The sequence below is a fragment of the Gobius niger genome, assembly GCF_951799975.1.
Source record: "Gobius niger genome assembly, chromosome: 21".
Taxonomy (NCBI): Eukaryota; Metazoa; Chordata; class Actinopteri; order Gobiiformes; family Gobiidae; genus Gobius; species Gobius niger.
The window spans coordinates 24,604,616-24,628,954 of record NC_136872.1 but is presented as its reverse complement, the minus strand read 5'-3'; the positions used below and the strand labels follow the sequence as shown (position 1 = coordinate 24,628,954).

The following is a 24,339-nucleotide window of genomic DNA, read 5'->3' as shown; positions in this document are numbered from 1 at the left end:
ACCTCACATTCAAACCAACTGGATTCTCTCGACATGAAGCTAAAATGTTTAAGGCTTGGTGGATTTGACTTCATTCTTTGACTAACCAGAGGATGTTTCCTGCCGTCCACCATGCCATAAACTACAAGGTCTTAGCTTTCAAATTTGGCGTTGTGCTGGCGCTCGCTGTGAGCTCCAGTTGAGAGGTTTTGAATACTGTTGTCCACTACTGTGTGAAAAGTACTTCAGAGCATCTTCAAATCCGCTTACAAAGCCAGGAGGACAACAGTGACGAGCGCCACCACCAAACCATACACCCCCACCACCCCGGCCACGATGTAGTGGTGCCTCGGGGTGCCATGGGGGGGTGGACTGGGGGTGACTTCTTTCCCCACATTCTCGTCATCATCCCTTCCTTCCTCTTCCTCTTCCTCTTCCTCTGCTTCTGCACAGGCTCCTGCACCAAGAAAACAGTGAACAGGTGATCGTGGAATTTTACTCCTGCCTCATCAGCTTCCTGTCCAGTCACAGAGGGGATTATTCTGGTCATTGGGGGGAAAAAGGTAATTCAGAAACTAGAGTGTAACAATGTGGAAATGGTCTTTTTGGAGTTTTAAGATTTGTCTAGTTAGGAAGTGTTTTGTAAACTTTATTTTGTTTAACCTCTTACCTCCCGCCTGAACCGAGAGGATCTTTTTCCTCACGTCATCAGATTTTTTTTCCATAATTTTTTTGTTGGATATTCAACTCATTTTTGTAACTTTTTTGTCATTTTTTTTGTCTTTTTTTTTTTGGTTATTTTTTGTCACATTTTTGTCATTTTTTCGTCAATTCTTTATCAATTTTTGTCACATTTTTTGGTCGAATTTTTATCACATTTTTGTCATTTTTTTGTCTTTTTTTTTTTGTCATTTTTTGTCAATTTTTGTCACATTTTTGTCATTTTTTCGTCATTTTTTGTCAATTTTTTTTGTCAATTTTTTATAAATTTTTGTCACATTTTTGTCATTTTTTGGTCAATTTTTTATCTAATTTTTAGCATTTTTGTCATTTTTTTTTGTCAATTTCTTGTGACATTTTTGCCACTTTTTCATCAATTTTTCGTCACTTTTTTGCCAATGTTTTCTCACTTTTTTTGTCACATTTCCATCATTGTTTTCGTCGCAGTTTTGTCGCTATTTTCACAGCTTTTTTCCTGAAGCTTTTGGACTGGGGTAAAGCCAAACTGGAGAAAATGTGCTCGGTTCAGGCGGGAGTTAAGGGGTTAAAACGAGTATCAGACCAAGTTAGCGTTTCTAAGATGGCGGACGTTGGTCAAGTTAGTTAGTTCTAAGAGTAATATAATGGTACAGTAGAACGGTAATGACAAGAGATACATACATGAATAAATAAGTGATTAAAGACATGATTGAAAGGTTGTTAAAAACAGGTAAAAAAAAGGTTTTTGCTCAGTCATTTTGAATATTGTAAAATCGTTCAACTCCAGACTTTGAGTATTGTTTTGGATGAAGTTCTGCCAGTACGTGATATGAGAGAAACAGAGGCAGCTCCGTAGTAATAACATTTGCACATGTGTTTGCAGGTAAGCTGGTTGGAAAAACGCACACATAAACAGTAGTAGAGTTTCTCCTGCACCTTTTAGATGAAGATTTGTTTAGTTAGGAAGTGTTTTGTAAACTTTATTTTGTTTAACCTCTTAACTCCCCCCTGAACCAAGAGGATCTTTTTCCTCACGTCATCACATTTTTTCCCATCATTTTTTTGTTGGGTATTCAACTCATTTTTGTAACTTTTTTGTCATTTTTTTGTAATTTTTTGTCACATTCTTGTAATTTTTTGTCACATTTGTTGGTCGAATTTTTATCACATTTTTGTCATTTTTTGGTCATTTTTTTATCCAATTTTTTGTCATTTTTTCGTCATTTTTTATCAATTTTTTATCAATTTTTTATCAATTTTTTATCCATTTTTTGTCATTTTTTGGTCAATTTTTTATCCAATTTTTTGTCATTTTTTTGTCATTTTTTTGTCATTTTTTGTCAACTTTTTTATCAAATTTTTGTCACATTTTTGTCATTTTTTCGTCAATTTCTTATCCAATTTTTTGGCATTTTTTTGGCATTTTTTTGTCATTTTTGTCATTTTTTGTCAACTTTTTTATCAAATTTTTGTCACATTTTGGTCATTTTTTCGTAAATTTTTTTCGTAATTTTTTTTCCATTTTTTTTCCATTTTTTTGTCAACTTTTTATCAAATTTTTGTCATATTTTTGTAATTTTTTCGTCAATTTTTATCCAATTTTAATCGTTTTTTCTCAAATTTTTGTCATTTTTTCGTCAACTTTTTAAAGCATCTGTGCTCCGCCCCCTCACCGGTCTTCTCCACTCGCAGGCGGACCACGCTGACGGGGTCGTTTTGGATGATGGCCCTCTTGCTGATGCCCGGGCTGTGGTTTACGAAGCGACACTCGTAAAGGCCGCCGTCCACACTGGTCACGTTGTGCAGCAGCAGAGCGGCGGTGCCGTCCCTCAGCTCACAGCGCCCCCTGTAGTCCTGGTGCTGCTTCGTCAGGTCCGGCTGTCCGTCCTTGAACAGGTACACGTACTGGGCCAGGTCCGTGCGGGTCCACTCCAGCCCGTCCACGGAGTCCGGTGTGGGGGCGCGGCAGGGCAGTGTGGCGTCCTCCCCACACTGCACTGACACCTCCTCCTCTGAGACACGGGAAAGACAATCAGGCTGAATCTAAACAACACCCTTTTGTGTGACTAGACTTGGATCATCTGCTCACGTAACTGTATTCAAATAGGGGAATCGTGGAAGAGCTCGGTCGCTTCGAACTTCACCCTGTTCGGCCCCACAGAGGAGAGGAGGAGAGGCTAAATGCTAACCGAGAGCATTTTCTCCAGTTCAGCTTTACCCAAATCCTGTAGGCCAGTGTAACGCCTCATTTGAAGACCAACAAAGCTAAATTGATCATTTTCCTCACATCATCAGATTTTTTTCCATCACTTTTTTTGTTGGGCAGTCGTCTCATTTTTGTCAAATTTTCGTGACTTTTTTGTCACTTTTACATCAATTTTTCTGAATTTTTTTGTCCATTTTTTTGTCCATTTTCGTCAAATTATTCACATTTTTTTGTCAAATTCTTATCCCTTATTTTCGTCCATTTTTTCTAAATTTTTCATCAAATTTTTCTCACTTTTTTGTAAATTTTTCGTCAATTTTTGTAATTGTTTTGTAATTTTTTTGTAATTTTTTTGTAATTTTTTTGTACATTTTTTTGTACATTTTTTGTCACTTTTTTTGTCAAATTTTTCGATTTTTTTTGGTCATTTATTTATAAATTTTTTAGTCACTTTTTCGTCAAATTATTCGCATTTTTTTGTCAAATTCTTATCACTTTTTCGTAATTTTTTGTCACTTTTTTCACATTTTCATCCTTGTTTTCGTCTCAGTTTTGTTGCTATTTTCACACCTTTTTTCCAGAAGCTTTTGGATTGGGGTAAAGCTGGAGAAAGGTGCTCGGTTCAGGTGGGAGATTAGGGGTTAAAGCAAGTTTTCTTGAAATGAAACTCTCGAATCTCCTCTCCTCCACCACCCACCCCTGGACAAGCGCGCCTCGACTCCTGCACTAGTGCTAATGATCACCTATTGGCTAATGATCACTTATTGGTAAATGATCACTATTGGTAAATGATCACTTATTGGTAAATGATCACTTATTGGTAAATGATCACTTATTGGTAAATGATCACCTATTGGTAAATGATCACTTATTGGTAAATGATCACTTATTGGTAAATGATCACTTATTGGTAAATGATCACTTATTGGTAAATGATCACTTATTGGTAAATGATCACTTATTGGTAAATGATCACTTATTGGTAAATGATCACCTATTGGTAAATGATCACTTATTGGTAAATGATCACTTATTGGTAAATGATCACTTATTGGTAAATGATCACTTATTGGTAAATGATCACCTATTGGTAAATGATCACTTATTGGTAAATGATCACTTATTGGTAAATGATCACTTATTGGTAAATGATCACTTATTGGTAAATGATCACTTATTGGTAAATGATCACTTATTGGTAAATGATCACTTATTGGTAAATGATCACTTATTGGTAAATGATCACTTATTGGTAAATGATCACTTATTGGTAAATGATCACTTATTGGTAAACACTCTTCTGTTGTTGTGCTTTAAGTTTCTGTCATAATTCTGACTATAAAACAGTCTAATTTAGATGAACAAAAAGATCCAGCTAGTCTCCAGGTCGGTGAGACGGTGATGATCTTCTGCGTCCTCACCCGGCTGACCGCTCTGCTCCGCCCCCTCCTCCAGCGCTCGCCGCTTCACACTGCGGCCCTTCGTCGTCTTCCCCTTCGACTTCCTGCGCTTGACGGCGTTCTCGTCGAATGCCACGACAGCGCCTCCCACAGCCTCCAGGGCGAACTGCTCCTCCCGTCTCCGCCGCCGCTCCTCGGACCACTGCGACATGCGCGCGTGCCGGGCGTCCAGGCTGTAGTCGTACCGCGGAGTGGGCGGGACATAGTAGGAGATGGGCGTGGTGGGGGTGTAGTAGGAGGTGTAGTTACCTGAACATCACAAAGGTACAAATACAATCGGCCAAGTCAACACTGAATCTCACAAACCCCCCAAAATAATACTGAATGTGCTGTTTGGAAGATATGCAAATTAGGGCCCAGCTGATATAGACTTTGGCTCATATGAAAATGAAGCGGGTTTTTAAGCAATTTAATTTGATGTGATTTTTTTAACCTCTTAACTCCTGCCTGAACTGAGAGGATCTTTTTCCTCACGTCATCAGATTTTTTTTCCATCATTTTTTTGTTGGGTATTCAACTCATTTTTGCAACTTTTTTGTTTTTTTTTTAGTCTTTTTTTGTCACATTTTTAAAAAATGTTTGTCAAATTTTTATCACATTTTTGTCACATTTTTGTCATTTTTTTTGGGTCATTTTTTGTCACATTTTTGTCATTTAAAAAAAAAAGTCAAACTTTTATCACATTTTTGTCCTTTTTTTCGTAAATTTTTTAATCACATTTTTGTCACATTTTTGTCACATTTTGTCACATTTTTGTCACATTTTTGTCACATTTTTGTCACATTTTGTCACATTATGTCACAGTTTTGTCACATTTTTGTCACATTTTGTCACATTTTTGTCATTTTTTCATGATTTTTTCAATACATTTTTTGTCATTTTTTGTCACATTTTTGTCATAAAAAAAAAATTGTCAAACTTTTATCACATTTTTGTCATTTTCTTCGTAAATTTTTTTAATCAAATTTTTGTCACATTTTTGTCATTTTTTGTCACATTTTTGTCATTTTCGTGTCAATTTCTTGTGACATTTTTGCCACTTTTTCATCAATTTTTTGTCACATTTCCGTCATTGTTTTCGTCTCAGTTCTGTCGCTATTTTCACAGCTTTTTTCCAGAAGCTTTTGGATTGGGGTAAAGCCAAACTGGAGAAAATGTGCTCGGTTCAGGTGGGAGTTAAGGGGTTAATCTCTCATAAAACTTATAGTTCAACATTTATTATTATAGTAAAGGTTTCATTCAGAAATATAGCAGTATATCTAATAAAGGTCGACTGATTCCCGTATAGTTAATAGTTTTGGGCAATACTTTGGGCAATGAACTGTGACAGCAGGGGGCGCTGTACATTCATGTTTAGCAGGTTCTTGATGAAAGAAGAATGAAAGAGAAAGAGAATAACAGGCTGTTTATCGGCCGATATCAAAAATATCTTAAGGTTTAAGTCTTACACACATAAACATCAACCTAAATACAAAACTTGAAAACATTGAAAATATTGGCCAGTTTAATCCAAAAAAGTGCCTTATTTTGAAAGGAAAAAGTTACATTTCAGAAAACGTTTTAGTCATATTTATGTCGTAATTGAATTCAAAGAGATATAAGTCTTAAAGTCAGATCCGACTTCTTCTGAGGTTTTATTCTCTTACTTAGATTCAAAAAGAGAGAGTTTTTAAAAAGTGTCTTACTGAAGCCGCCTCCTCCCGTGTACTTGGACATCGCCATGACGACAACTTTGATCCACCGTCCGTCGGCTCTGGTTTTACTCTGCGCTGCGTCTGCAAAATATAAACCCTGCGGCCAAAGAGACTTCAGTGACGTCTGGAAACCGGTCATGTGATCAACAAGGCGCGGCTCATTGTCGGCAGAAGTATGACAGGCTCAAACTGATAAGAGTTTAGTTTATCAGCTGCACAGAAGGAAAAAACAATCTGTGAAAGTACAGACTGATGAAACTGTGGTTCCCCGACTCACCTGCCCTTTAACCTCTTAACTCCCACCTGAACATGTTTTCTCCAAATTCTCCAAATCTAAAGAGGCAAAAAACGAGAAGAAAATGAGAATGTAAACACAACAAAAAAACGCTAAAAAGTGATAAAAATCCAGCAATTTTTTTTCAAAAATCCAGCAAAAAAATGACAAAAGGTCAGAAAAAAAATGACAAAAATCCAGCAGAAAAATGACAAAAATTCTGAAAAAAATGACAAAAAAACAGCAAAAAATGACAAAAATCCAGCAGAAAAATGACAAAAATTCTGAAAAAAATGACAAAAATTCAGAAAAAAGTGACAAAAATCCAGCAAAATTTTTTCAAAAATCCAGCAAAAAATGACATAAATCCAGCAAAAAAAAGACAAAAATCCAGCAAAAAATGACATAAATCCAGCAAAAAAATGACAAAAATCCAGCAGAAAAATGAAAAAAAATCAGAAAAAAAAGAGACACAAATCCAGCAGAAAAGTTATAAAAAAAAGTGGCAAAAACACATAAGGGAAATCAAAAGTGACGACAATGGCGAAGAGGAGAGAATGACACATGATGACTCAGACACGCACCTGTCCAACCTGTCCGCCCGCCCGCTGCCATGGCGACGGCAGGTTTCTGATGGTCATGTGTTGAAACTCTGCGTGTTTACGGGAAATGGCCAAAGTCTAAGTTTACTGTAAACAATAAAACTGTCGACTCAGCAACGTCTGTGTGAAGCTGGTTTCAGATCCATGTCTGTATTTCCTGTGATTTTAGTTTCAGTGAAGCCACTTTTATCACCTTCACATTTAAAGGTGCACGATGTTGTTTCTGTTAAAGAGGGGGTATTCTGCTTTTTCAATCTCTTAGCACCAGTCTATATCACACTACAAGCAGGGCCGGAGCCAGGATGTAAAAAACAGTGAGGTCCGGATAAGTCTTTAAACCGGGGGGTCTGGGGCTCCTCCCCCAGGAATTTTTTAAAGATTCAGATGTAATTTCCTGTATTTTAGGTGATCAAAAACACCTTTGTCTCATCCTGAAGCTGTTTTCAAAAATGTCTTTTTGTTGCACCGTTTGGGACCAGGAGCCTGAGTGAATGTGTGAGTGAGTGGATGGTGGTCGGACATGCAGGTGGAGCAGACTGGCCTCGCTTCCTTCAGTCTGCCCCAGGGCAGTGGGTGCAGCCGTGCACGAGTCACGTACCCCCTACTTTGACATGATGAATATCACAAAATAAAATATGTATTTAACATCTATTTCATCCATTATGTGAAGCAGGTTTTCCAAACAGTTTTGCTTTGAGTGAGAGGCAATAAGAATGTCTAAATAAACACTAACATATGAAATGTCCGTTTTTAGTTGTTTTGAAAGCGAGGCTGTGGGTGTGAATGGGTAACGCTGTTTCTCCAGACTGAGATATGTTCTTGCCTGAGCTTAGACCAGTTGATGCTCTTCTCGATGCTCTTCTTGGGCCTCGTCTCGCGGTCGCTTCTGCAGCTTCTTCTTCTTCTCTGCCTGTGGTTCGTCTCTGACCTGGTTTCAGTCGTTTTGCTCCTGTGGTTTTGACGCTTCTGTCGTCGATTCTCATGAAACGCTGCCACGGAAAGTCAAGGTTTAGTCACAACAAGAACCAGGGCTTTTAAAACCAAACGGACAGTTACTCACTTATTCCACCCTGTCCTGTGAACGTTTACATGTAACGGCCAATAAAAACTTGATAACACGTCATTGTTTGGGTGGCATTAGTTTAAAGGGATGTTTCAGAATGTTTTTCTCATTTCCTCATTATCCACAGTGTTGCTGATTTCTGGAGATATATATATTTTTTGTAATTCATGCAGTTCTTATATTTGAAGAGCTAAGTGGCGCTAGGCTAGCACATTTCTATGGTATCAGCTAGCCTGCATTAAAAACAGTCTGACCCGCTCCACAGTCCAACACCAGACTAACCATATGTCTGTGTCCATAGAATCATGTTTGGAATATAACTGACCTGCATCACATGAATGATAGCATTTTGAGGGACTATTTTCTAGCAGATCACTCCGCCGCCGCGTAGCTTATACAACCATGAAGCTGATGCTGCTCAAATATAAGTTATTTTAAATGATTCTATGGACACAGACATTTATATGGTTACTCTGGTGTTATAAGTGATTTGGTGCACTGTGGAGCGGGTCACACTGTTTTTAATGCAGGCTAGCTGATACCATAGACATGCACTAGCCTTGCACTAGCCTAGCGCCACGAAACTCGTCAAATATAAGAACTGCATGAATTACAAAAAAAAAAAAAATCTTCAGAAATCAGCAACACTCTGGATAACGAGGAAATGAGGCCCTATGTCAAACATCCTGAAACGTCCCTTTAAGAGGACGATGTTTATTCATTCCTGTGATTTTGATGAAGATCAAATGCAGAAATGTGAGAAATTCCAAAGGGTTCACAGACTTTTTTCTCCCAATGTAACATTTTAATGCCTTTTTTGCTCTTTTTTTGGTCAATCAATAATCACTGAGTTGTTTCCGCCCGGGTTACCTATTCCATTACACTGCAAAAAGTGCCCTACTAAAAACAAAGACAACAATCTAAAAATAAGATGTTTTGTCTTGTTTTAAGGAAAAAATTCTGCCAATGGGGTCAGCATTTTTTTCTTGCTAAGAATTCTTATTTCTAGAATATTTTTCTCATCATAAAACAAGAAAGAAACACTAAATTTAACCTCTTAACTCCCACCTGAACATGTTTTCTCCAAATTCTCCAAATCTAAATCTTCAAAACAGAGGCAAAAAACTAGAAGAAAATGAGGATGTAAACGGATCAAAAAAACGATAAAAATGACAAAAACTCAACAAAAAAGTGACAAAGAGCAGCAAAAAAGTAATAAAAAAAGTGACAAAAACACAAAAGGGAAATAAAAAGTGACGACAATGGCAAAGAGGTGAAAATGGATTTGGTTTGGGCGGGTGGTAAGAGGTTAAGCAAATAAATAGCTAGAATTAAGCAAAAAGTCCTCAGAAAATGGAACAATTTAAGGAAAACATTCTTATTTAGTGAATAATTGTTGGTATTTTACTTAAATGTTGCTTGATTTAAGTAAAATGTTCTAAATAAATACAAATTTTTAAGGAAAGTATTGCCTGGGGGCCCGTCTCCATGATGTGGAGCCAGGCTGATGGTCAGAATCACCTGGCTTCACCTATTGTACATGTTTGATCTTAGTTTTTCTTAAAATAAGAAAAAATATTCTTCTGTCTAAAGCTGAAGAAGATTCAAAAAGTTTTTCTTTCTTGTTCCAAATAAAAATTGCATGTTTTTTAGCAAATATATCTGAACAAGAAATGGCTAGATTTTATTTCCTAAAACAAGATTTTATTTCTCAAGAAAACTTTGCTCAACAAAACATTATGACATTTTAGGGAAAAAAATAAGAACTTATTTCTTAAAGTAAGACATTTTTAGCAGTTACTACATAGACTTTATTGTAGATCTGGGTCTCTCTAAATCTAACCTTTCTAAAGAGAGAGAGTGGAGCAGTCTGAGTCTGAACAGGAAACCACAGGTGCAGAGGAAGACGTGGGCGACGTTTGACCAGCGACAGCGAGAACAGAGCGTTTTCGTCAGAGCTGATCCAGGATGAGCCACTGTGGACCTGTCGCCCTGACGCTCCTGAGTGAGTCCCATCCAACACATTTAACCTCTTACCACCCGCCTGAACCGAATGCATTCTGTCCTCTTTAGCTGTTATATAGGCCTGTGTAAGGCCTCATTTGAAAGCTAAGACCCACAAAGCTGGTCTTTTTCCTCGTGTTGTTGCTGTGTTGTGTCACCTTTTGTATGTTTCTTTTTCATTTTTGTTGAGTTTTTGTCACATTTTTTTCTAATTTTTGTCACATTTTTGCTGAATTTTTGTCACATTTTTGTCGAGTTTTTGTCACATTTTTTTCTAATTTTTGTTGAATTTTTGTTGAATTTTTGTCACATTTTTGTTAAATTTTTGTCACATTTTTTTCTAATTTTTGTCACATTTTTGCTGAATTTTTGTCATATTTTTGTTGAATTTTTGTCACATTTTTTTTCTAATTTTTGTCACAATTTTGTTGAATTTTTGTCACTTTTTTGCTGAATTTTTGTCACATTTTTGTTGAATTTTTGTCACATTTTTGCTGAATTTTTGTCACATTTTTGTTGAATTTTTGTCACATTTTTTTCTAATTTTTGTCACATTTTTGCTGAATTTTTGTCATATTTTTGTTGAGTTTTTGTCATATTTTTGTTGAATTTTTGTCACATTTTTTTTCTAATTTTTGTCACAATTTTGTTGAATTTTTGTCACATTTTTGTTGAATTTTTGTCACATTTTTGTTAAATTTTTGTCACATTTTTGTTGAATTTTTGTCACATTTTTGTTGAATTTTTGTCACATTTTTGTTAAATTTTTGTCACATTTTTGCTGAATTTTTGTCACATTTTTTTTGAATTTTTGTCACATTTTTGTCGAGTTTTTGTCACATTTTTGTTGAGTTTTTGTCACATTTTTGTAGAATTTTTGTCACATTTTTGTTGAATTTTTATCACATTTTTGTTGAATTTTTGTCACATTTTTGTTGAGTTTTTGTCACATTTTTGTTGAATTTTTGTCACATTTTTGTTGAATTTTTGTCACATTTTTGTTGAATTTTTGTCACATTTTTGTTGAATTTTTGTCACATTTTTGCTGAATTTTTGTCACATTTTTGTTGAATTTTTGTCACATTTTTGTCGAGTTTTTGTCACATTTTTGTTGAGTTTTTGTCACATTTTTGTAGAATTTTTGTCACATTTTTGTTGAATTTTTGTCACATTTTTGTTGAATTTTTGTCACATTTTTGTTGAATTTTTGTCACATTTTTTTCTAATTTTTCTCACATTTTTGCTGAATTTCTGTCACATTTTTGTTGAATTTTTGTCACATTTTTGTAGAATTTTTGTCACATTTTTGTTGAGTTTTTATCACATTTTTGTTGAATTTTTGTCACATTTTTGTTGATTTTTTGTCACATTTTTGTTGAATTTTTGTCACATTTTTGTTGAATTTTTGTCACATTTTTGTTGAATTTTTGTCACATTTTTGTTGAATTTTTGTCACATTTTTTTCTAATTTTTGTCACATTTTTGCTGAATTTTTGTCACATTTTCTTGAGTTTTTGTCACATTTTTATTGCGTTTACATCCTTGTTTTCTTCTCATTTTTTGTGGCTGTTTTGGTGTTTTTTCCCCAAGAAGCTTTTTGATTTGGGTAAAGCCAAACTGGAGAAAATGGGATCCGTTCAGGTGGGAGTTAAGAGGTTAACACAAATTCCTCTGTAACACATGTGTAACGTGTTCCGTGTTCTTCGACAGCGCTGGCGTGTCTGTGGTGCAGCTGCAGGACCAGCCCAGGTGAGACACAAAATGGCCGCCTGAGAGTGTGGTTTCCATCTGTGTATTTCCACTGAGCGTGTGACTCTGTGCTGCCCCAGTGTCGTCCGTGTTCCCGGGCGTGTCCGTGTTCCCGGGCGTGGCCGTGATCCCGGGCGTGGCCGTGTTCGAGGGCGGCTTCTTCGTGCTGAAATGCGACTCCGCCGAGGTCACCGACGACTGGAGCGTCTTCAGGAACACCACGAACCACCCGGAGCCGCGGCGCTGCGGGCAGGGCTGGGGCAGGAGGCTGACCAACAGCTGCAAGGTCGGGCTGGCCGTGCAGTGGGACTCAGGGCAGTACTGGTGCCAGTCAGCAGGGGGCGCCGTGAGCAGCACCGCCACAGTCACAGTGAGCAGTGAGTCACACTCACTATTAAGCATTTATTAAGAATAACTTACCTTACTTTAATTCAGAAGGTTTCCCTCAGTAATCCCTGGTTGTGTTCCCTCTGTGAGTGTTGAATTTTTGTCACATATGTGTTGAATTTTTGTCACATTTTTGTCACATTTTTATTGAGTTTTTGTCACTTTTTTGTTGACTTTTTGTCACATTATTGTCACATTTTTGTTGAGTTTTTGTCACATTTTTGTTGAGTTTTTGTCACTTTTTTGTTGACTTTTTGTCACATTATTGTCACATTTTTGTTGAGTTTTTGTCACATTTTTGTTGAATTTTTGTCACATTTTTGTCACATTTTTGTCATTTTTTTGTTGAATTTTTGTCACATTTTTGTCACTTTTTTGTTGAGTTTTTGTTGAATTTTTGTCACATTTTTGTTGAGTTTCTGTCACATTTTTGTTGAATTTTTGTCACATTTTTGTTGAGTTTTTGTTGAATTTTTGTCACATTTTTGTTGAGTTTTTGTTGAATTTTTGTCACATTTTTGTTGAGTTTCTGTCACATTTTTGTTGAGTTTCTGTCACATTTTTGTTGAATTTTTATCACATTTTTGTCACATTTTTGTGGAATTTTTGTCACTTTTTTGTTGAGTTTCTGTCACATTTTTGTTGAATTTTTATCACATTTTTGTCACATTTTTGTTGAATTTTTGTCACTTTTTTGTTGAATTTTTGTCACATTTTTGTCACATTTTTGTTGAATTTTTGTCACTTTTTTGTTGAATTTTTGTCACATTTTTGTTGAATTTTTGTCACTTTTTTGTTGAATTTTTGTCATATTTTTGTTGAATTTTTGTTGAATTTTTGTTGAATTTTTGTCACATTTTTGTTGAATTTTTGTCACATTTTTGTTGAATTTTTGTCACATTTTTGTTGAATTTTTTTCACATTTTTGTTGAATTTTTGTCACGGTTTTGTCACATTTAAAAAAAAAAAAGTCAATTTTTTTTAAAATGTTTGTCACATTTTGTCAAATTTTTGTTTAATTTTTGTTGAATTTTTGTTGAATTTTTGTTGAATTTTTGTCACATTTTTATTTTTGTCACATTTTTGTTTGGCGGTCCGGTTTCCCTCAGTAATCCCTGGTCGTGTTCCCTCAGTAATCCCTGGTCGTGTTCCCTCAGGCGGTCCGGTTTCCCTCAGTAATCCCTGGTCGTGTTCCCTCAGGCGGTCCGGTTTCCCTCAGTAATCCCTGGTTGTGTTCCCTCAGGCGGTCCGGTTTCCCTCAGTAATCCCTGGTCGTGTTCCCTCAGTAATCCCTGGTCGTGTTTCCTCAGGCGGTCCGGTTTCCCTCAGTAATCCCTGGTTGTGTTCCCTCAGGCGGTCCGGTTTCCCTCAGTAATCCCTGGTCGTGTTCCCTCAGTAATCCCTGGTCGTGTTTCCTCAGGCGGTCCGGTTTCTCTCAGTAATCCCTGGTTGTGTTCCCTCAGATGGTCCGGTTTCCCTCAGTAATCCCTGGTCGTGTTCCCTCAGTAATCCCTGGTCGTGTTCCCTCAGGCGGTCTGGTTTCCCTCAGTAATCCCTGGTCGTGTTCCCTCAGTAATCCCTGGTCGTGTTCCCTCAGGCGGTCCGGTTTCTCTCAGTAATCCCTGGTCGTGTTCCCTCAGGCGGTCCAGTCGCGGTGGAGCTGCCGTTGCCCCCGGTGTTCCTGGGAGACGACGTGACCGTGCGCTGTTTGAACAGGACGTTCTCCTCCGTCGCCGCTCACTTCTACAGGGACGAGCGGCGGCTGACCTCCGACCCCGTCCTCGACCTCCGCCTCGTCGCCGTGAGCGCCTCGGACCGCGGGTGGTACCAGTGTCGCCTCGAAGCCGGCGGGAACAAGTCCAGCCCGGCTCTGCTGCAGGTCATCAACCACAGTGAGGAGCAGAATATAATCATTTCCAAATCACCTGTTTGATAAAAGGCCTTTGACCTCTGACCCCCGCATTAACCAAGAGCATTTTCTCCAGATCACCTTTACCCAAATCTAAAAGTGTCTGGAGAAAAGTGTCGAAACAGTGACAAAAATTAGGATGGAAACGCAATAAAACAGCAACGAAAAAGTAACAAAAATATGACAAAAAATTGATGAAAAAGTCCTGAAAAAGTCCTGAAAAAGTGCTGAAAAAGTGATAAAAAAGTGATAAAAATGTGACAAAAAAGTGACAAAAAAGTGATAAAAATGTGACAAAAAAATTATGAAAAAGTGCCGAAAATTGATAAAAATGTGACAAAAATGTAACAAAAAAGTGATAAAAAAGTGATAAAAAAGTCCTGAAAAAGTGCTGAAAAAGTGATAAAAAAGTTATAAAAATGTGACAAAAAAGTGACAAAAATGTGACAAAAATGTGACAAAAAAGTGATAAAAAAGTGATAAAAAAGTCCTGAAAAAGTGCTGAAAAAGTGATAAAAAAGTGATAAAAATGTGACAAAAAAGTGACAAAAAAGTGATAAAAATGTGATAAAAAAGTGGACGAAATTTTATTAAGAAAGAAGAAACTCGTATATCAACAAAATAAAACCACACATTTACAATTTTTCCGATTTTTATTTTCAAAATGCCTTATTTTTATATGAAAATAGAAAAAACAAAACAAACAGCAAAACAATTTTTAAATGTATCGACAATCTCCAGATTTATTGTGTATTTTTGTGTAGAAATCAAGTGGATGAACAGGTTTATGTGGATAAAGTTGTTAAAATATCTTAACTCTGCATTTCTTACAGCCGTGGGAACAAATGACTCTCATTGTTCTGTCCTGTGTGTTTTCAGCTCGGCTGGAGTTCCCCTCAAACTCCTCCCACCCTGAGCCTGACTCCGCCCACTTCCACCTGGGCGTGAGACTCCTCTGCCACCTGCTGGTCTTCTGCCCGTACTGCATCTCCACCGTGCTCATGGTGTCACTGTGTCGACAGAGGAAGAAAAGGCCTTTCTGTCCTGGTAAAACCGGAAACTCAGTTTCAATTCACAGGCGAGAGAAACAAAAACACCAAAATGTCTCTGGTTTTGTTTCCTGTGCAGGTGACAAGGGGCCGGAGGTGAAGAGCGGAGTCTGTGAGGACGCCGTGGCCGCCATGGCCGCCGTCACCACAGAACATCACTTCTAATCTGAATCTAAAGACTCTAAAGTGTGGTCCGGGGGCTCCTGAGGGGCCTCAGAAACTCTGCAGGGGCCCAACATTGTACTGATCAAATACAGTGAGAAGTGTAGACCTGTTTAATAAAAGGCCTTTGACCTCTGACCTCCGCATTAACCAGAAAAATGATGAAAAGTGACAGAAAAAGTGAGAAAAAAGTGAGAAAAAAGTGACGAAAAAGAGACGAAAAAGTGGCAAAAAAAGTGGCGAAAGTGACAAAAAAATTGACAAAAAAGTGACAAAAAAGTGATGAAAAAGAAACGAAAAAGTGACAAAAAATTGGACGAAAAAGTGACAAAAATGTGACGAAAAAGTGACAAAAAAGTGACAAAAATGTGACGAAAAATTGACAAAAAAGTGGCAAAAAAATTGACAAAAAAGTGGCAAAAAAATTGACAAAAAAGTGGCAAAAAAGTGACGAAAAAGTGGCAAAAAAAAAGTGGCAAAAAAGTAGTTAAAAAGTGACAAAAAAGTGGCGAAAGTGACAAAAAAATTGACAAAAAAGTGACAAAAAAAGTGAAAAGTGACAAAAAGTGACAAAAAGTGACAAAAATTGTGACAAAAATTGTGACAAAATTTGGATGAAAACACATCAAAAAAGCGACAGCACCAATGTGAGGAAAAAGTTTAGAGCAGTTTGTAGGTCTTAGCTTTCAAATGAGGCGTTACTCTGGCCTATAGTCTGTAAACTCCAGTCAAGAATCTCTTAGATTTAGGTAATGCCGAATGGTAGGAAATGTGTTCAGTCAAGGCAGGGGTTCAGTAGTTTATCTCAGTCTGTGTCAGCGATGTAGAACCAGACAGTGTGTTGGTGTATTTATTATCATTATTCATCCTGAGCCTGTTACTGTGAGTTTGTAAATGAATAAACTCTACATTCTACAGTCTCTACATTCAGCAGGATAACGAGGCTCAGGTCTGTGCTGCTTATCTCAGACCCGCTGCTATTCCTAGACCGAAGTGGTGCATTGTGGGTAATCACGGCCCTTATCTCGGAATGTTAATGGGCCACGTCATCGTCCGGCACCGACTCTGTGTCCCTAAAAAAAGGACTGATTCCACTGGTGGAGGTGCAGCTAAAGACACAACTTCACCGAGCACATTTTCTCCAGTTTGGCTTTACCTCCAGTCCAAAAGCTTCTGGAAAAAAGCTGTGAAAAAGCAACAAAACTGAGACGAAAACAATTATGGACAATGTGACAAAAAAGTGACAAAAAAGTGACAAAAAAGTAACAAAAAAGTGACAAAAAAATTACGAAAAAATGACAAAAAGTAACAAAAAAGTGACAAAAAAGTGACAAAAAAGTGGTGAAAAAGTGACAAAAATATGACGAAAAAGTTACAAGAAAGTGACGAAAAAAGTGATGAAAAAGTGACGAAAAAGTGACGAAAAAGTGACGAAAAAGTAACAAAAAAATGACAAAAAAGTGATGAAAAAATGACGAAAAAGTGGTGAAAAAGTGACGAAAAAGTGACAAAAAAATTACGAAAAAATGACAAAAAGTAACAAAAAAGTGGCAAAAAAGTGACAAAAAAGTGGTGAAAAAGTGACAAAAATATGACGAAAAAGTTACAAGAAAGTGACGAAAAAGTGACGAAAAAAGTGATGAAAATGTGACGAAAAAGTGACGAAAAAGTGACGAAAAAGTAACAAAAAAATGACAAAAAAGTGATGAAAAAATGACGAAAAAGTGGTGAAAAAGTGACGAAAAAGTGACGAAAAAAGTGATGAAAATGTGACGAAAAAGTGACGAAAAAGTGATGAAAAAGTGACGAAAAAGTGACAAAAAAGTAACAAAAAAATGACGAAAAAGTGACAAAAAAGTGGCGAAAAAAGTGACAAAAATATGACGAAAAAGTAACAAGAAAGTGACGAAAAAAGTGACATAAAAATGACAAAAAAGTTACAAAAATGAGTTGAATAACCAACAAAAAAATGATGGATAAAAAAAAAGTGCTGACGTGAGGAAAAAGACCCTCTCGGTTCAGGCGGGAGTTAAGAGGTTAAAGCAGGTGGTGAGAGGTTAGAATATGGCCGTGCTCCATCATCTAACCCTTATCCTTATCTCTGGAGCTTCTATTCCTGCCGCCTCCATCTTTGGTCCTGTCCTGGCTCCTCAGGCTCCGCCCCTCGCCGTTATAAACCCCACCGCGTCTCCTCTGCGCGTCCTTCCCGCCGAGATGCCCGCCAAGAAGGTCGAGCCCAAGAAGCCGGAGCCCAAGAAGCCCGAGGCGAAGAAGGAGGAGCCCGCCGCCGCCGCCGCCGCTCCTCCGCCCCCGCCCGAGCCCAAGGCGCCCGAGGTGGACCTGAAGAGCGTGGTGCTGGAGTTCAGCCCGGAGCAGGTGGAGGAGTTCCGCGACGCCTTCACGCTGTTCGACGAGACCCCGGCGGGCGAGATGAAGATCAGCTACGCCCAGTGCGGGGACGTGATGCGCGCCCTGGGACACAACCCCACCAACGACGAGGTGCTGAAGCTGCTGGGCCGGCCCAAGGCGGAGGAGATGCACCGGGAGCTGCTGGACTTCGACACCTTCCTGCCCATGCTGCAGCACGTGGCCAAGGCCAAGGAGCAGGGCAACTTCGAGGACTTCGTGGAGGTACTTTAGATTTGGGGGGTTTCTCACACCTGACAGTGACGGCCGTTTTGACCTCATGTGTTCAATTAGATCGTGTCTAAAGGTCCGAGCTGTTCCCCATAATGCACCAGGTTCACCAGAAACACTGTAACAAGTACGAACGTGTTACTATCTCCAAACTAGACTAAACTCAGATTCACACTGCAAAAAATGTCTTACTTTAAGAAATAAGTTCTTATTTTTTCCCTAAAAAGACAATTCTGCCGGAAGTTTATTTAATCCCACCTCAGTTCAGTGAAGTAATCATCATATTCACGGCTACTTTGTTCAGAGATTGTTATACAAATGTTATATCATGGTGCCTTTTCCATTACAGTTCAACAGTTTATACTAAACAATGATAAGGAAACGACGAGCACAGGTTAATTTCCATTATTTTGAGCTAATTAAAGGGACTATAGGGAGTTTAATGTTCCAGCCACTCAAAAAGGTGTCACTTCGGGTCCGAATTGCTTTTGAATTACAGAAATGAATGCACTTTTTAACGAGCCTGTGTAATAATCTGAGAACTCCAGAAATCAGCTCATGATCAGACTGAACGAGGTCACTGCCAGCTCTGATTTGGTCATTTCTGTAATTATTGCATCTGATTTTCAGCACGGTTTGACTGTTGGTGTTGATTTCACTAACCGTGTTCGTCTTGTCTTCTCCCCCCTGACCCCGTGGACCCCGTGGACTCTCTGTGGACCCCGTGGACCCTCCGTGGACATTGCGGACTCTCTGTGGACTCTCTGGACTCTCCGTGGACCCGTGGACTCTCTGTGGACTCTCTGGACTCTCCGTGGACCCGTGGACTCTCTGTGGACTCTCTGGACTCTCCGTGGACCCGTGGACTCTCTGTGGACTCTCTGTGGACCCTCCGTGGACTCTCTGGACTCTCCGTGGACCCCGTGGACTCTCCGTGGACCCCGTGGACCCGGTGAAGGGCCTGCGCGTGTTCGACAAAGAGGGTAACGGGACGGTGATGGGCGCCGAGCTGCGGCACGTCCTGTCCACGCTCGGGGAGAAGATGACGGAGGACGAGGTGGACCGGCTCATGGCGGGACAGGAGGACGCCAACGGACACATCAACTACACGGAGTTCGTCAAACACGTGATGGCGGGCTGAGGAACACGCCAACACGTGATGGCGGGATGAGCCAACACGTCAATAAATGTAGAGATATTGAAACTTGTGCTGCAGATTTACTGACATGAATATGAAGAAAATGTTTTTGTTTTGTCTCAAATTTATGGATAAATAAAGCTCTGAGAAACATTCACACACGTGTTGTGAACATTAGGGATTTTTGTTTCCAGGTGAAAAGTAATGAAGTTTAGAGACCAAAAAAACCCGACAAAAACGTGAGAAAAACAAAACAAAAAATGATAGAAAAAATCATTAAAAAAACAAAAATTCAACAAAAATGTGACAAAAATTCAACAAAAATTCAACAAAAATGTGACAAAAATTCAACAAAAATGTGACAAAAATTCAACAAAAAAATGACAAAAATTCAACAAAAAGTGACAAAAATTTAAAATAAAAAAAACATTAAAAAAGGTGACACAACACAGCAACAACACAAGGAAAAAGGTCAGTTTTGTGGGTCTTAGCTTTCAAATGAGGCGTTACATTGTTGATCTCCAGTCGAGAAGCTTTTAGATTTGGGTAAAAGCCCAGTATAAAAAAAACATGAATCTAAAAGGAATTCCGCGGAGTATGGTGCACCACAAGGTTCAATTTCCGGACCAATATTATTTATTATTTACATTAATGATTTTGCTTCTGTTTCTACGACCACCTTTCCCGCTCTTTTTGCTGATGATACCGGTCAAAAAAATAATAAAAAGCCGAACTGGGGAAAAAAGCACCAAAAATATGACAAAAATTCAACAAAAATGTGACAAAAAAAAAAATAAAAAAATAAAAAACATTAAAAAAGGTGACACAACACAGCAACAACACGAGGAAAAAGGTCAGTTTTGTGGGTCTTAGCTTTCAAATGAGGCACAGACACTGACACAGCCAAAAGAGGACAGAGTGCATTTGGTTTAGGCGGGGGGTAAGAGGTATTTGTGGAAGTGTCACGATTACGCTAATTTGGGCCAGGCTGGTCAGAGTCCAGGGCTGTTTTTCAGTCCCAGTCCGCCCCTGGATTGAGCACCTCAATATAACAGCATTCATCATGAAATCATCAACACAAACTGCTCCATAAACAGAGTCCAGTCTTCACAAGCTTTTGCCCACTTTTTATTTCACATCAATCAGCCTTACATGTTTGCTTTTACAGATTAACAGGCGCATAATGAAGAGAAAAGGCGATAAAACTGCACGCGCTGAAGGCGAAACGTCGGCCTTTTTCACACAATCTTTCCTCTGCTCTGATCCTCTGAATCTGCCAGGTTCAAAAGCAACACAAGTCAGGAACCCCGGCTTAAGTTGAGTATCCATATTTAAATAGGGAAAACGTGGAAGAGCTTGGTAGCTTCTATCTGGACCTGTTTTGGAGCTATAGAGGAGAGAGGGAGAGGCTAAATGCTAACGCCGTCTGCGCTGTGTTTACGTGACTGAAGGCACGGGTGAAGATCAGACAGGTCCTAAAGAACTCGTATAAGGTAAGAACAATATCTCAGTATGTAAAAACGCTGGCCTATTCCTTTAAAGAGCAATCACTACAGCACTATCTGAGATTAAAGCAGTACTAAGTAACTCTTCCCCCTAGAGGCCATAAGCGCAACTGCAGGTGTAGTAGCAAGTTACGATTAACTTATTAATTGTCTTGGAGAGTAAATACTGCACTGACAGGAAAGGCGAAGGGAGAGAGGGTTACTGTGCATCCAATTATACAATGGAAATATTCTTTTTCACTCAAACTTGGCTGTAAATACTGTTTAAAGTGACGTTAGCCCGCAGTTAGCTTTGCCCGTTAGCCTGTTAGCTTCTTCTTCATGATTCCATTAGTGTGTATTGGTGGCTCTGGTCCGGTGGCAGTCAAGTTGCAAACATGGTTTTCTGTCCAGAGACACCAGGGGGCGATGAAAGACCCTCCAATCATCCCATCAACACTTGTATTACCCCCACAGGGACTACGGGGAGGGTTTATTAAGGTAAACACGTTACTTAGTACTGCTTTAAGAAGATAATTCTCTCAAAACTATACACATTTTATTGCAAATTATCTGCCTTTCCCTTTAAAGTGACATTCAGTTTCCCTGATCAGAATAGTTCTAAGAACCCCCTGCCAGGTCCCCACGTCCCCACAGCCCTCAGAGCGACCACACGAGGCTTCACGGGGCCAGTCTTGTCCAAAGGCGCAGAATGATTTTTTCGGCGCTAAATGACCCGCGGGGTCTCGGTTATTTCTCCTGTCCGGCGTCCGGCCCCGCCCTCCTGCAGCCGGGCAGCTTCCCGTGGCGGTGCAGGTACAGCAGCGGTAAGGTCAAAGTGCACGGCAGACCGAACCACACCGCGGAGAACCACAGGCCACACCTGGCGTCCACGCCGACCCCCTCCGCGCCCGTGACCGCGTTAGCCACGATGTCGCCCGCCGCCTTCAGCACGAGCCCCCCCAGGATGGCCAGCATGGTGCAGAACGACCGCCGTGTGCGCCCGCTCGCCCTGGCGCCCCCTCCTGGACGCGGGCGGAGAAGCACCACCAGCACGGAGACGTTACAGAACAGGATGAAGGCGATGCTCAGGGACAAAGACGCGTAGCTAAAGGCGAACTCGCTGAAGCTCATGTTAGCGTTGATGAAGACGAAAGCCTGCACGCCGCACGTCAGCCAGCACAGCCCGCAGGTCACGTCCCTCGCCACGGTCCGCCGCCGCAAACGCAAATACACGACCGGGTGGACCACGGCCACGTACCGCTCCGCACACGTCAGGATCTGGAACAGGATGAACCCGCCGGAGTTTAAGGAGAGCAGACCGACACCCACGAAGTTCAACATGTCCACTTTCAAGTCGAGGGCGATGAGGTTGAGGACGGTCCCGACGGCGCCGATGAGCTGGATGGCGCAGACGTGGTAGGTGAAGGCGTCGGCGTGGCTGACCTGATCGCGCCGCCGCCACCGCCGCAGACCCAGGAGCAGGATGTACAGGCAGGCGGGCAGCAGCAGCGGGAGGCTGGCGGCGGCGAAGGCCACGGAGCTGATCCAGGCGCCGGGGGTGTGGAGGCACAGGAGGAGCTGAGCGAACAGCGACTCCGAGGCGTTAGCGGAGGCGGCGGCGTCCATCGCTGTGGAGAGACGGACACGTGTTTGCATTGTGAGCTCCAGCGCGAATGAAAACTCTGACGACCAGTTTCACCGAGTCAAAAGATGAGTGGGAGGGGCTTAAACGGTACATGGGAAGTTTAAAGAGGGGGTATTATGTTTTTTTCAGTCACACAACACCAGTCTATATCACACTACAATGATGACCAAACCTTCTGCTGGTCTGTAAATGCAGTAAATTAGAATAACTGCCTTGTATAAAATGTCTCTCTCAAAATGGCTGTAGTGAATGTCTTGAAATAGGCCTCTGTCTCTTTAACCCCTTAACTCCCACCTGAACCGAGCTCATTTTCTCCAGTTTGGCTTTACCCCAGTCCAAAAGCTTCTGGAAAAAAGGTGAGAAAATAGCAACAAAACTGAGACGAAAACAATGATAGAAATGTGACAAAAAAGTGACGAAAAAATGTATGAAAAAGTGGCAAAAATGTCACAAGAAATTGACAAAAAATGGTCGAAAAAAAAAAAAAAAAAAGACAAAATGCTACAAAAAAATGACAAAAATGTGATAAAAATTTGACAAAAAAATTACAAAAAATTGACAAATAATGACAAAAAAAAAAATTTAAAAAAATGACACGCCCCCTCCACACGCTGTCTGTGGCATCAGTGGGGAGGGGGTTCTGCTGAGGAGGTTACTCGGCTGGTGACGAAAGCTCAGAGGCGTCTCCAGGAGGTGGGGGCGTTCCTAGGAGGACTCAGGCAAAGCTATCCCTAAAATGGCCGCCATCAGAGTTTTTACAGATTACTCAAAAACACGTGAATGTGCCAAGGCAACACTTCAGGCATGTTTTTAATGAGGGAATGACATAATAACATGATGGAAAGCTTGAAAAAGTCCATTTTGCATAATACCCCCCCTTTAATATGAGTTGATATTCTATCTTTTGAATAAGGAAGTCAGTCTTCGTCAGTAAAGTTATAGAACGAAGGTTATAGATAAGATCTTATTCGTTACTTGGTCCATATTGTAAATCGTTTTAAACCATATTCTGGTCTGCGTCCACAGTAAAAACGTGACTCACCTGCTTCTCGCGTGTTGCTTCTGTCCAGCTGTGGGCTCGGAGGCTCGGAGACTCGGAGACTCTGAGGCTGGGAGGCTGGAAGACTCGGAGGCTGGAAGACTGGAAGACTCGGAGGCTGGAAGACTGGAAGACTCGGAGGCTGGAAGACTGGAAGACTCGGAGGCTGGAAGACTCGGAGGCTGGAAGACTGGAAGACTCGGAGGCTGGAAGACTGGGAGACTGGGAGGCTCTGAGGCTCGGAGACTGGGAGGCTGGGAGGCTCGGAGGCTCGGCTCACACCTGCTCGGTTTTGCATGTGTTCCGTGATTTTGTCCGTTTTGTTTGCATGTTCCCTAATCAATCACAGAGATTCAAATCAGCCGCCGCCCGCGTGGAAACGCAGGACACCGTGTCCTCCAGCCGAACCCAAACCATTTATTTCATTAATCTATGTTACAATTATAATATTTCTTTTACAACAAACGGTGACAAGATTATGGAAGAAGAGCTTCAAACCGTTCCAACACATCACAACAAGACAAGTCCAGATAAAAGTCACTGCTTTTCTCTTTGTCTAAGAGTCTAGTTTCTTATTCAGTCCAGGTTTAGTCCTGGATTTAACCCATTTACTGTAAGTCCTGGTTTAGTCCTGGTTCAGTCCTGGCTCAGTCCTGGTTTAGTCCTGGCTCAGTCCTGGCTCAGTCCTGGCTCTGCCATCTCTGATAATGACTGAGTTCAGGCTTTTTTAGACTCACTGCGGATCATTTATTGACGTTTGGAGAGAAAAAGTGCCGAAAATTAGCACCGAAAAAAAAAAACTTTTTCGATAACGCCCCCTATAGGAGCTTTTCGGCCGGTACCAAGTAGGGACCGTTTAACAGTGCCCAGCCCTAGTCGTGAGGTAGTGACAGAAAGGACGAGATCGCGGATACAGGCGGCTGAAATGAGCTTCCTCCACAGGGCGGCTGAGGGGGACGAGCTCAGTTACTCGGGAGGAGCTCAGGCAGAGCGTTGGCCATAGACCCCCATTCATGTTCCTGTAGTAATAAGTATAAAGGGCCCATCACTGTTGGAGACGGGGGGGGGGTTACGGTTGACAGGGGGACAGAGCTATGGCAGGACGCTCGGGCCTAATTAATCTAACCTTTTCTTCTTCCCCCTCCTTCGTCATGAC

General features: G+C 40.3%; 3 protein-coding genes across 3 annotated transcripts; 2 read left to right on the top strand and 1 right to left on the bottom strand.

Moving 5' to 3' along the window:
- Positions 1 to 245: 245 nt before the first annotated feature.
- Positions 246 to 6,087, bottom strand: LOC306981053 (uncharacterized protein; the record flags this gene model as incomplete). Its single annotated transcript, XM_079580601.1, has 4 exons — positions 6,030 to 6,087; positions 4,306 to 4,593; positions 2,352 to 2,690; positions 246 to 436 (listed from the first exon to the last, which is right to left on the bottom strand). Exons 1-4 carry the CDS (start codon positions 6,064 to 6,066, stop codon positions 246 to 248), a joined length of 855 nt encoding a protein of 284 aa, XP_079436727.1. The 5' UTR covers positions 6,067 to 6,087.
- A 3,858-nt stretch (positions 6,088 to 9,945) lies between these two features.
- LOC306981052 (uncharacterized protein) lies at positions 9,946 to 15,240 on the top strand (the record flags this gene model as incomplete). Its single annotated transcript, XM_079580600.1, has 6 exons — positions 9,946 to 9,982; positions 11,692 to 11,730; positions 11,811 to 12,107; positions 13,758 to 14,009; positions 14,906 to 15,073; positions 15,155 to 15,240. The coding sequence occupies 6 exons, from the start codon at positions 9,946 to 9,948 to the stop codon at positions 15,238 to 15,240; spliced, it is 879 nt and encodes a 292-aa protein (XP_079436726.1).
- A 2,055-nt stretch (positions 15,241 to 17,295) lies between these two features.
- LOC306980948 (myosin light polypeptide 6-like) lies at positions 17,296 to 19,015 on the top strand (the record flags this gene model as incomplete). The annotated part of the gene is made up of 2 exons (XM_079580496.1): positions 17,296 to 17,868; positions 18,833 to 19,015. The coding sequence occupies exons 1-2, from the start codon at positions 17,302 to 17,304 to the stop codon at positions 19,013 to 19,015; spliced, it is 750 nt and encodes a 249-aa protein (XP_079436622.1). The 5' UTR covers positions 17,296 to 17,301.
- Between the last annotated feature and the right edge of the window lie 5,324 nt (positions 19,016 to 24,339).